Source organism: Lolium rigidum, chromosome 4, assembly GCF_022539505.1.
Source record: "Lolium rigidum isolate FL_2022 chromosome 4, APGP_CSIRO_Lrig_0.1, whole genome shotgun sequence".
Classification (NCBI taxonomy): domain Eukaryota; kingdom Viridiplantae; phylum Streptophyta; class Magnoliopsida; order Poales; family Poaceae; genus Lolium; species Lolium rigidum.
In genome coordinates this window covers 223,419,496-223,431,071 of record NC_061511.1, presented here as the reverse complement: position 1 = coordinate 223,431,071, position 11,576 = coordinate 223,419,496, and the positions used below count along the sequence as shown (strand labels likewise).

At 43.7% G+C, this 11,576-nt stretch overlaps 1 protein-coding gene across 1 annotated transcript; it reads right to left on the bottom strand.

Annotated features, from left to right (window-relative positions):
* Window positions 1-3,772, bottom strand: LOC124707138 (protein DEHYDRATION-INDUCED 19-like). Its single transcript, XM_047238802.1, has 5 exons — window positions 3,489-3,772; window positions 3,230-3,378; window positions 1,668-1,745; window positions 1,331-1,602; window positions 1-469 (listed from the first exon to the last, which is right to left on the bottom strand). The coding sequence occupies exons 1-5, from the start codon at window positions 3,559-3,561 to the stop codon at window positions 358-360; spliced, it is 684 nt and encodes a 227-aa protein (XP_047094758.1). The 5' UTR covers window positions 3,562-3,772; the 3' UTR covers window positions 1-357.
* Between the last annotated feature and the right edge of the window lie 7,804 nt (window positions 3,773-11,576).

The window sequence follows — 11,576 nt, the reverse complement described above, 5'->3', positions numbered from 1 at the left end:
TAAACTGCATAGCCTTGCGCTGTTGCAATGAAATCATTATTATTATGTAACTAGTACAACAAACCAATGCTTCGAAACAAACAAGCGGTAGCAGTACAAACATCACAACAATCAGCACCGATACTGTACGTGGATCGTGAACTGAGATGGAACTCAAGGTACAGACCGGCTACAATAACTTAACGCCTAATGCCCACATCAACTCTGCACTCTGCAGGCAAACCGAGGGCCAGGAGACTCCAGGAGCATGACTATATTCCATGGATATTGCACTCAGCGCCATGGTTTGGGGGCACTCGTCTTCGGAAGTCTGCACCAACGAGCACCCGTCTACCGATAGCATCGGCTCGTCTTGATTTAGCAGTCTCTAAATAGAGTGGAGAGCAGCAGGTCTTGCACAAATATCGCTCTGACTCTGGCTTGCTTCTGCTTTTGCTCCCGTTCTTCCCTCGTGAGGGATGAGTCAATACTGCCAAGGAAAAAAACATGATGACTTAATTGTAAAGTCGTAAAGAACTAGAACTTCAAAGTGGTCGCTCATCAACTTCAGTGTTGTCCTAAAGGTGCATGAAAGTGAAGCAAAGAAAAAGCTTGTTGGTACATGCTCAAGTCAAACCAACATGCTACTTGGCGTACTAATTGGGTGCAAGGCTGTTGTCACTCGTCAGCAGAAAGCATTCGTTAATCTAGAATTAATGATTTCAATTTTTCATTGTCAAAAACAGAATTCTCCGTGGTCTGGATATATAATATAAAATTACTGAAAATAAACATCACCACAATGCATTAGAGGAATATAGTTGGCATAAAGGCAGTTACCCTGATGACTAGATCACTATAGGAGAGAAGGTGGTCACTACTTCAGTGTAGTCCTAAAGGTGCATCAAAGTGAAGCAAAGCAAAAGATTGCTGCTACATGCTCATTCTCAGGCCAAAGTCAAACCAAGATACTGGTGGACCTACTAATTCAGTGCAAAGATATCATCAACAGAAAATATTAGTATGTGCTTCAAATTTCCATGGTAAAAACAGATTGCCCCATGACCTCAATGGGTTACAGGATTAGCTAACTAGCTAACTGGTACTTTCTTTTCTCAAACATAAAACTGCACTCACACTAAATATCACCACAACGCATTTGAAGGACAGTGGTCGCAGGTCAATGACTCAGTTCCCCCAATGATCTGTGATGACTACATCACTTGATAAATAAATCTAGGATAGTAAGCTTTTGGCATTTTGTCACGGAAGAAGATGAATGCTCTACCTTTACAATCTTGAATGTATCTAGTGTGATTGGTGTTCCTATCTACCATGAGTTAGTATATACCTTGACTGCCACGACGGAGCAGGTTTCTCTTTTAGCACTGATAAATCAGCGGGAATAGGCAATTTTGATGCTTCCTCTGCATCTGATGTTGGGAAGCTGAGGCCAAATGAAGACAGCAGAGGGTCAGCTGAAATATTTGTGGCATTGTTGGTGCTTGACCTATGCCCACCACCTCCTAGAAGCACCTGCAAATGGGCTTCGCGTAGATCTCGGCTCAGCAGAGAGAGGGACTGGCTGCCTGGAACACTGAATCTGCGCAATCTCCGGCGATTCTGCATATAGTCTAAAATTAAAGAAGCCAATAAGAGAGAAGGGTGAGTAGGAGGATGGGAGTTACCTTGAATAAGTACCCATGTTGCATGGTAATATGATTAAGCATATCTTTAGAAACCTTATCAGAGCAGATAGGGCAAGGCTGAAATGAGGGAGACAAACGATAAGAGCAGGAAACCAACCTGTGATTTACTGATTTAGAATGATAAACCACAACAGCAAAAACATCACAAAAAAAATCATCACCTCTACTTTCAGACATGCACAAACCAATAAAGAGCAGGTGAATCTAAAAAAAAAATCTGAGGGAAGGTCAATCTAATTGAGGTCAAAACCAAGACTTGATCCATATGATGTACTTTAAAATCTACATACAAACCACATCCTCATTTACTTGATTCTGACAAAATAGAGAGGATAAGTGAGTTCTCTTCAATTTATATATGTCACAAATATATAAGTATTCTTCTTCACTACTCCCAATAGATATATTGGTCTCTACGACGTGCGTTGATGGAGTGTTGCCGACAAGAAAAGTGACTGCACTGTACAGGAAAGAAGATCATGGTTCTCTTGGTTCCATTAAGTTTTGACTAAAAAGGGATGTTGGTATGAAATTGAAGTTTTTTTTCACGAAACTGATAGTTGTTACTCCTACCTGTGTTGGGCTATAAAAAAACTTACCACCCGGAGCAATCTAAACTACCCCTCCTCCTAATTCCTAGAATTTCCAATTCTCCTAGTTACACATTACCAGCTCAAGCTTGTTCTTTTGGCAAGTAAGGAAAGCATGAGTTTACAGCACTAACAAATGCCAAAATTTCCCCTTTTCTATATCCCTGGAATTCATTGTCAACTTGTATTTTTTCTACTCCAAGAACACTGATCAGGGCCCAAAATCCCACCCTTGTGAACATGCAAACAGATGGGGTAGACTAGAGCATTATGCAACCTATGATATACATTATTCTAGTAAAGAAACTATATTTCTACTTCCAAATCCCTAGAGGCAAGAGATAAAATAGAAAGGGAAGATTACTCATTCAGTACTTGAGGTCAACACCCCCTCTCAACCTCTGATCGCCATCATAAATTTAATTGAGGTGGAGTTCCCCTCTATATATTTGTGCTACCAATATACAAGTTTTCTTCTACGCTGCTACTATCCGATAATGGTCTCTAAGACATGCATTGATGGAGAAGAAAAGTGACGGCACTAGACAAAGAAGTGTGTATCATGGTTGGCTTCCCATCACTCTAGGTGATAGCCGCTCATGTGTTGACTAGACATAGATGGTTGACATATGAAATTGTAGTTTGTTTGGTGAAACTGGTAAGTGGTACTTGCGTTCAGCGGTAGGGAAAACTCATCACTGAATTATTTCTTGGGATGAATCAAACTAAACTATCTCTCCTCCTAATTCCCATGATTCAATTGAGAAGGAAGCGCTGCCTGGGTGGATAGAGTTCACGGGGGTGACTTATCCAGGCATTCAGGTCAACCCCCCTCTCAACAAGAGCTTAATCTCCAGGCACTCAAATTGGTACTAGAAGAAAGGCTCCATCTTGTAATAATAATCATACAAATTCAGGTAAGAAGGCGCAGAGGGCGGACAGAGCACCTACCGCGGCGTGTGGCTCGAAGGGGTGCTCCTCCTCGAGGTGCGCGCAGAGGGAGGCGACGTCGTGGTCCTCGTAGCAGTATGGGCAGGCGAACTCGGGCGTGGCCGCCGGCTCCTCGTCCATGTCCAGCTCGTCCATCCCCGCCCCCCGATCTGCGCACCGCACGAAACCAGCCATCAGATCACGAGCCACAGGAAGGAAAAACGAACAAAACCGTAGGACAAAGGAAGGAATCGAATCGATCCCGGGGGGGAGCGCGTACCGGCGTGGCCGAGCTGCGCGGCGTAGAAGCGCTTGGCGGCGGCGAGGCGCGAGATCCAGTGGTCCGAGTCCATGCCGGGCCGACTCCGCGCGCGGCTAGGTAGGTAGATAGGTAGATAAGGGTGCCGCCGCTCCTCCTCCTGCGGCGGTGGTGGAGTTGACTCTCCCCGCCTCGACTCCGCACGACCAGGGTGGTGGCGAGTCGGATTGGGCCGTGGAGGAGAGGGAGGACCGGAGGAGGAAGCAAGGCGGGAGCTTCCCTCTCGCTGTCTTATCTGCGGGCGGGGGACGGGCGGAGGGAGGATGGAGGTGGTACCGCGGCGCTTTAATTATTCGCCACCGGGGTTGGGGTTGGGGTCGCCGTCCTTGTCTCACCGCCGCGTCATCGTCATCGTCGTTTACCTTTCTCCCTGTCGCCCGATCGCCTCACCGGCCGTTAAGGGCATGCCCAATGCATAGCCCTAGGGGTGTTGCCTCACACCTTTAACTAGGTTCGGGTGGTCCAAAGTAGGTTCGGATGAGGAGGCAGCCTCTTCATCAGGAGGCAACCTCTTCAGCCATAAAGTGGAAAATGTGAGAGAGAAAGAGAAAAACCAAATCAGCTTTTGATAGAAAGACATATTAATGGGACCATAACATGGCATGCATATGTCAAAAGTTTTATCCAAGCCTAGTTGGACAGCTGCCTCCATTGCTCATGCCCTAAAAATATGTTCTTGGCGCGGGCTGACGCACGGCACGAGCCGAGTCGGAGTGGCGCGCGTGGGCTTGTCTGCCTGCGTATGGAAACCGTCGGCGGCGCCGAGCCCGAAAACCGGCCGGATTTGAGCGCCGTCGTGGGTGTGGGGGGCCGCGCGGCGCGAAACGCTGCGTTCGGATCACCACACGTACCACCCGTGACGTTGCGCGGCCGAGGGGCGGTGAACTTGGCGCGAAAATACGGGCGGCGCGGGCCGCGTGGGCGGCGACCCGACTTGGTCGCCATCCTCGGGCCATAGGTTTGGTTTGTGAGGCCGAGACTGTTCGCAACTCAATCGTGGATGGTCATTTTCACTGCAAAAAGAAATTGTTCCTCTGTACCGAGGGCTCTTGATCACAGCACTAGGCTCAACAGGAAGGGCTTGATTGGTTGCTCATAATTTTTGCTCATATCTATGGAACATGGTTTTTTTGGATGCGGTGCGGAATAGATGCAACCTCTAATTCATGTTGTGCAAGTTATTTGGTTGCCAACAATTCGTACTCTATGTCAGTTGTATCCCGATAAATAACCATTAAACACTCAACATTATCACATGACCGAAACCTCCAGCTCGGGTCTACACATGTGTCACCTCTAGAAGCCTGGTTAGCCGCTAAATGCTAAGGATTAAGAAAAGCGAAGAAGACCGAAAGTTTAACGATTTATTCTAGTTGTACATCTTAATTTTCTAACAAAAAAGATAGAAATATGACATTAACATATGAATATGAAGTACTTCTCTATTTCATTGCTCAAAAAGCAATCGAGGAGGAGCAAGCAAGAGCGAGATGGAATTGACACGTATTTATTTTAGCACACTGCCACTAGCTTCAGGATGCACTATAACGGTAATCATGAAATTAAACAAGTAGCAGCAGCGAGAGTAAAAAAAAAAAAAAACGAGCTTGTGGCGATCGACAGGCAGGTTCTCCATACACACAAAACGCGCGCAGCCAGCAGCAGCAGCAAGCGGCCGACCTAGTACCATGAGTGAGATGGAATGGAAGCTAGAAGCCTCGCTGTCCATCTCCTTGGCAGCAGCAACATGAGATGATGGAGGTGTGGCAAGCACGCTCGTTATTCATTTCGACTCGGAGGATGTTGGCAGACTTGCGTGTGATGACCAACGGTAGGGTAGAGAAACGACTCCCCGATGCAGCAGCCTCCTACATATTATGAAGGAAATTGCAGCGAGGTGCAGATGGTTCTCCCAGAGCAGCAGCAGCAGCAGCAGAAAATCGTGGTTGGTGATGGTGAGGAGGAGGAAATCGAGAGAGGGCCAGCGTGGTGAGAGCTGCATGTTTTGGCAGCATTGCCACATGGTGCTCAAATCGGAATCGTCCTTGCAAGTGAGGAATGCGGAAGGAGAGAAGCGAAATTTTAAGACTTGGTGGCCGGCTGTACGTGGGGGGTGGGGGGGGGATGCTTTGGTGCAGGTTGGGGAGGAGCAAGGTGAGAACGAAAGTTTGACGATTTATCCTAGCTGTACATCTTAATTTTCTAACAAAAAAGATATAAATATGGCATTAAATATGAATATGGTACTTCCCTATTTCATTGTTCAAAAAGCAATCAGTAACATTTGATTATGTATTTTCCTTGATTTTCCTAAACAAAGTGTTTGGTTAATGCGATTCCATTGTCCCAGACCTATGATTATTCTAAGTGAAAATGGCGAGATCGATATTCCCAAGTTGATATACTAGAAATAACCACATCTACTGTTGTCCACTTAATTAAGCATACAAAACACAAATTTTCAATTAATTCTATTGCAAACTACGATACTGGCGGTTGCTCTGATGGATCGTCCAAAATGTAACCCTTTCCAATAAGAAAGTAAACATGCCCATGATTAGTGAGAAGCTCCTCATAAACACCATGTGTGCTCTAGAATTTTCCATTTGTATGTACCAAATAGCTCAGTGGAAACCAGAATCACAATATTCATTGAACCATAAGATTTAACTTTTCTCTAGCAAGATATGTATCATATAATATAATTATACATACATCTAATTAATCCATGAATGCATGAAGTTTTGTCCCTATTTTTCTTTCTTGAATTTACGGGCATTCAATTCAAAGATATGTCATGTTTGCTGGAGAGTTAAAATAAGTACATTAGTGGTGGAAAATTGAGGTTTACTTTTAGACCTAGTAAGTGTAATACTCAATAATAAATTAATAATTATGTACCAGAAACATCATAACTAATTTGCAACACTAGTGTGTGGCTAATTATGCTAACCGGGTAATAAAGATTGTGCTAGTTAAGATTATTGTTTGAAAATAATAAATTACATGTGATTATAAAAGTTTAGTATAAATATCATTTAGTTATAAGTGTTGTGGTGAATTAGTGCTTCGCACAGCGCTAGTGCTGAACCCCTCCCTAGCTCTCCAATGGAAAATTATCCGTGCAACCCCTTTGCATTCGTGCCGGATGGTCTGGCGATCGGCCAACCCATGTTGGAGGAGGAGCAGCTCCGGTCCTCCTCGGCCGCCGCCGGGCAGCCAGCCCTCGTCCCAGCAGCTTAATTTGCAGGTCGAAGTAGCAGACTTTATTTTCATGTCAACCGACGGAGAGAGAGAGAGGAGAGGAAGACATTTTCTCCACCCCAGCACTAGCTCACCACTAGGGTTTCCCCACCACAGACACACAACCCCACACCGGAACCACTCCCCCACGACCATTAGGATTTCCGCGCCTCGAGGGGCTATGGGTCCATGGACGTGCGAGTGCATCCCGGTCGAGGGCTCCATTTTTGTTGTTTCCTCGCTTGGTTAGGCCTCTTGATTTGGAGTACGTAATGTTCTACAGCTAGTTGATTTTTTTTGAGGAATGTCAGAGGGAAAACACTGGAATATGATTCTTTCTTACCTGACACTATTCATCCATTTGATTCAAATGAACCGAGCATAGGAAAAGTGTAGGCTTTTTCCATCTGGTTTCAGTTTTAAAAGGGAACAAAGGAATTCTATAATACACTCCGGGCTCATTTGATTCTTATGACAGAAAAAGCATAGGAATAGGAATAGTATAGGATTGGAATATCATGGCTAGTTGAAACCTATAGGAAGATAAGTTTTCTTACTATATGATTAGCATTGTATTCCTAGTATAGGATATGTTCCTAGCTATGAATTAAACAACTATAAGTAAAATCCCATAAGATCTAAATCCTACACAATTCTGGCTTCTTTGATTCATATTATTCGTACAGAAATTAATTGTGTAGGATTTAGATCATTTGGGAATTTTCCTACACTATAGTTGCTTAATTCATAGGAACATATCCTATAGGAACCAGCTGCTTTGTAGTTCAAATCCTATAGGGAATCTTGCAGTCATAAATACCTCATGGAAATTTTACTTTTTGGCACAATCAAACACAACTCATCTTAATTCATATAGGATTCAACTAGCCATATACTCAATCGTATATGCTTTTCCATTCCTATGATTTTCCTATCCTATATGAATCAAAGGAGCCCCTAAAATCCTAAACCATAAACCCTAGTTTCTATGTAAATCCTATAAATCAAAGAGCCCCTCAAATCTCTCTTTTACAATCCTATGCACAAAGAACGATACAAAGGTCTTAATATAAATTGCATGATGATGACCTAATGTTATATTTACATTTATTTTAATAATAATATGATTGTTGTTGTTTTAGGGATTCCGGTGTGTATTTTCTATTTATACGGAACAAATACCTAATTTCGTAAGTTCTTATGTGTCTCTTCACATGCATTCATATCATATATATTCTTATATGTGCTTCCAATTCCTACCCCTAACCCTAAATTAACCCTAATCTCTAAAATTAACCCTCGTTCCTATCACTACAAGAAAGTATGTTAACTAATGACCTTCTGATAATGACCACGGATATATTAGTCATAACTCTATGACCATTTTGCAGCAATTGGTCGTAGGCCATATGGGAGGGTCCAAACCCTAATTTTCTACAACCTTTCTAGTCAGGAAGGTCATAGTTTTCTGAGAAGATATGGTCATAGTGAAAATGATATGGTCCATGACCTTAATTCTGGCCGCCGACGACCAATTTTGATGGTCATACCATCTATAAGATTCTTAGCGCTGATGACTAGACTGACACTTAATTACTTTATTTTATGAAGTTGCTTTCTTATTCGATTAGTGGTATATGAGTTGCCGAAAAATAATATTAATTCTAGACATTCAACACTAGGTGAACCTCTTATTATTATAATTATTGCTACTACCTATTTGCTTTTATTTTTTTAGACGCTTGGTAGAAATCTTGTATTTATCTTTATTTTTTAGACACTTGGTAGAAATCTTGTATGGCTGTACTGTGTGAGTTTGCCGAAAAACGAAGCTAAATAGGGAGTATGAGCGACGCGGGCGCGGCATCCCAAATTTTAGACATGTGTGCGGCATCCCAAAGTTTTGACACGCGCGCAGCAGCCCGAGCCCCAAATGCCCCCCTCATTTCCTCCCCGCGCCGCCACACTCCTTCCTCCGCGCGCGGAGTCGCTAACCCTAATCCCCATCACCAGTTCGGTCGAGGGCGGTGAACTTAGCCGCAAAAATACGGACGGCGCGGGCCGCGTGGGCGACAACCCGACTTGGTCGCCATCCTCTGGCCATAGGTTTGGTTTGCGAGACCCAAACTGTTCGCAACTGAAGTCGTCAATGGTCATTTTCACTGCAAAAAAGAAAAAAATGTGTTCCTCTGTCCCGAGAGATCTTGATCACAGCACTAGGCTCAACAGTCAACAACAACTCTTGCCGAACAGTAGCACGAAGAGCCAGTAAACAAACTCCAATCTTCAAGATTTACACGAGTTCAGCTAAACATAGGATGGGTGTTTTAGTAAAATAATTCACAAACAACACTACAAAATTTCAAACAAAATCTAAACATAAATTCAGGTTCAGGATGTAGACAAGGATTTATTCTACCCGTGTGCAAGAAATCGGTGTGAAATAATCTGTTTTTTCTGGCATGTGCAATATGCATAAAATTGTAGATATGAAGTTGTAAAAAGTGCAACTTTTCATTTCTCAGATTTTTGTCATTTCTATATAGCCTAGAATACTAAGTATTTCGCGTCGAGATTTTGCAGAGACATAGAGTACATCATTAACTATATATGGGGGATTTTTCCTTGTGATGGATTGTGCGTTCCAGCGGTTATCGCATCAGGGTGTAAGTTTCCCCATGGCAGGTAGTGCGATTTGGTACCACCTTTTCTAGCTTCGTGGACTAGTCCAAGCTGCGGTTGTTGGCACGCACGGCACCCCCCCTCCCCCCATGTTTGAAGGAGGGGGTGCAATACATTATGTGGACTACAGCGTTGTGCCGCAGTGTATCTTGGAATCAAGTCATGCATTGTTGAGCTCAAAAAATGTATTGATTATTCTCTAGCTCCGACGTGACAGAGTTAGCTCAACGTGATCCAAACTGCCAGGGATGATGGCTTCGCGGTTTTTTCTATATATATGTGTGTGTTCATGCGTGTATGCTTGTTTGTTACAAGTTTGATGTTGCATACATATCTTTTATCTCTAAATAGCAATCCCCCATTACTTGATTTTGCTGCCTTCTCAAGCTGCCACATCATCCTTTTTTTCCACCTTCGCCTGGTGTCCTTCTGAAAGCAGCAACACATTGCTTCCTGTTGGGCCTTCTTTTTTTCTACATGGGCTCAACTAGACTTCCAAACGAAACCCATGTACCATGTTCGTCTTGTCTTCTGCCGTCCTGCTCCCTTCCTCTCTGTTCGCCTCCTCCACGGACTCCTCCGGCACTAATGCACGAGAAGTCGAAAGAAGCATCAAAGCGCCAACGTGACAGCTTCAACTCAATGTGATCGAAACCGCCAGGGGCAATGGCTTCGCAGTTTTTTCTATATATATGTGTTCATGCGTGTATGCTTATTTGTTACAAGTTTGATGTTGAATACATATTTTTAATATGTTGCAAACAAATATGTTTCTCCACATTAATATATTTGCTCGCTTTCTTGTTGCATCACTTTTCTTATAATGTTGTAATACAACTCTTAAAATGGTGCAATACTACTCGCCGGTGACGATAATCTTCTTACGAAACAACAACAGCCAAGATGGTTAGAAATACCGCGATAGAGTACAAGCGGTAAGGTTAAGTGCTTGATATGTTGCAAACGTACCTATAATTTTTGATGCTCCATGCTTGTTTTACACAAATTTCTATATGTTTTGTTTACACTTCATGGCATTGTTATGCATTTTCTGGAACTAACCTATTAACAAGATGCCACAGTGCCAGTTCCTGTTTTCTGTTGTTTTTGTATTTCAGAAAAGTTGTACAAGAAATATTCTCGGAATTGGACGAAACAAAAGCTGAAGTTCCTATTTTGCTGTCACGAAGACAGAGTCCAATGGGGAGACGGAGAAGAGCCAGAAGGCGTCCACACCATGCCTAGGCGCGGGCCCCCTGGCCGCTCCTAGGGGTGGTGTGGGCCCTCGAGCGCCCACCGACCTCGCCCTTTCGCCTATAAATTCACATCCTCGGGAAAAACCTAAATACACGAGCCTCCATTCACGAAAAGTTATGTAGCCGTCGCCATCGTCTACCCTAGTTCGGGAGGATTCTGAAGCTCTTCCCGGCACCCTGCCGGAGAGGGAGATCATCACCGGAGGCATCTGCATCACCATGCCCGTCTCCGAAGTGATGCGTGAGTAGTTCATCTCTGGACTACGGGTCCATAGCAGTAGCTAGATGGTTGTCTTCTCCTCGTATGCTTTATGTTTAGATCTTGTGACCTTCCTATCATGATCAAGATCATCTTTATGTAATGCTACATATTGTGTGGGATCCGATGAATATTGAATACTATGGTTGAGTTGATTATAGACCTGTTTATATGTTATTTGTGATCTTTCATGATCTCCGTTGCTAGTAGATGCTCTGGCCAAGTATGTGCTCGTGACTCCAAGAGGGGGTATTTATGCTCGATAGTGGATTCATGCCTCTAGTAATCTGGGAGAGTGATAGTAACTTGATGTCTACGCACGCTTCTATTCCTGTAGACAGTGTTGGGCCTCCAAGAGCAGAGGTTTGTAGAACAGCAGCAAGTTTTCCCTTAAGTGGATCACCCAAGGTTTATCGAACTCAGGGAGGAAGAGGTCAAAGATATTCCTCTCAAGCAACCCTGCAATCACGATACAAGAAGTCTCTTGTGTCCCCAACACACCCAATACACTTGTCAGATGTATAGGTGCACTAGTTCGGCGAAGAGATAGTAAAACACAAGTGGTATAGATGGTGGTAATATTGCAGGAAGTAAAGATGCAGTAAATAA

Coding starts and splice junctions, on each gene's coding strand:
- LOC124707138 (XM_047238802.1), bottom strand. CDS start 3,561: ATGGACTCGGACCACTGGATCTCGCGCCTCGCCGCCGCCAAGCGCTTC. Junction 1,746..3,229: donor CCTTCGAGCCACACGCCGCG/GTAGGTGCTCTG, acceptor CCCTCATTTCAG/CCTTGCCCTATCTGCTCTGA. Junction 1,603..1,667: donor AACATGGGTACTTATTCAAG/GTAACTCCCATC, acceptor GACTATATGCAG/AATCGCCGGAGATTGCGCAG.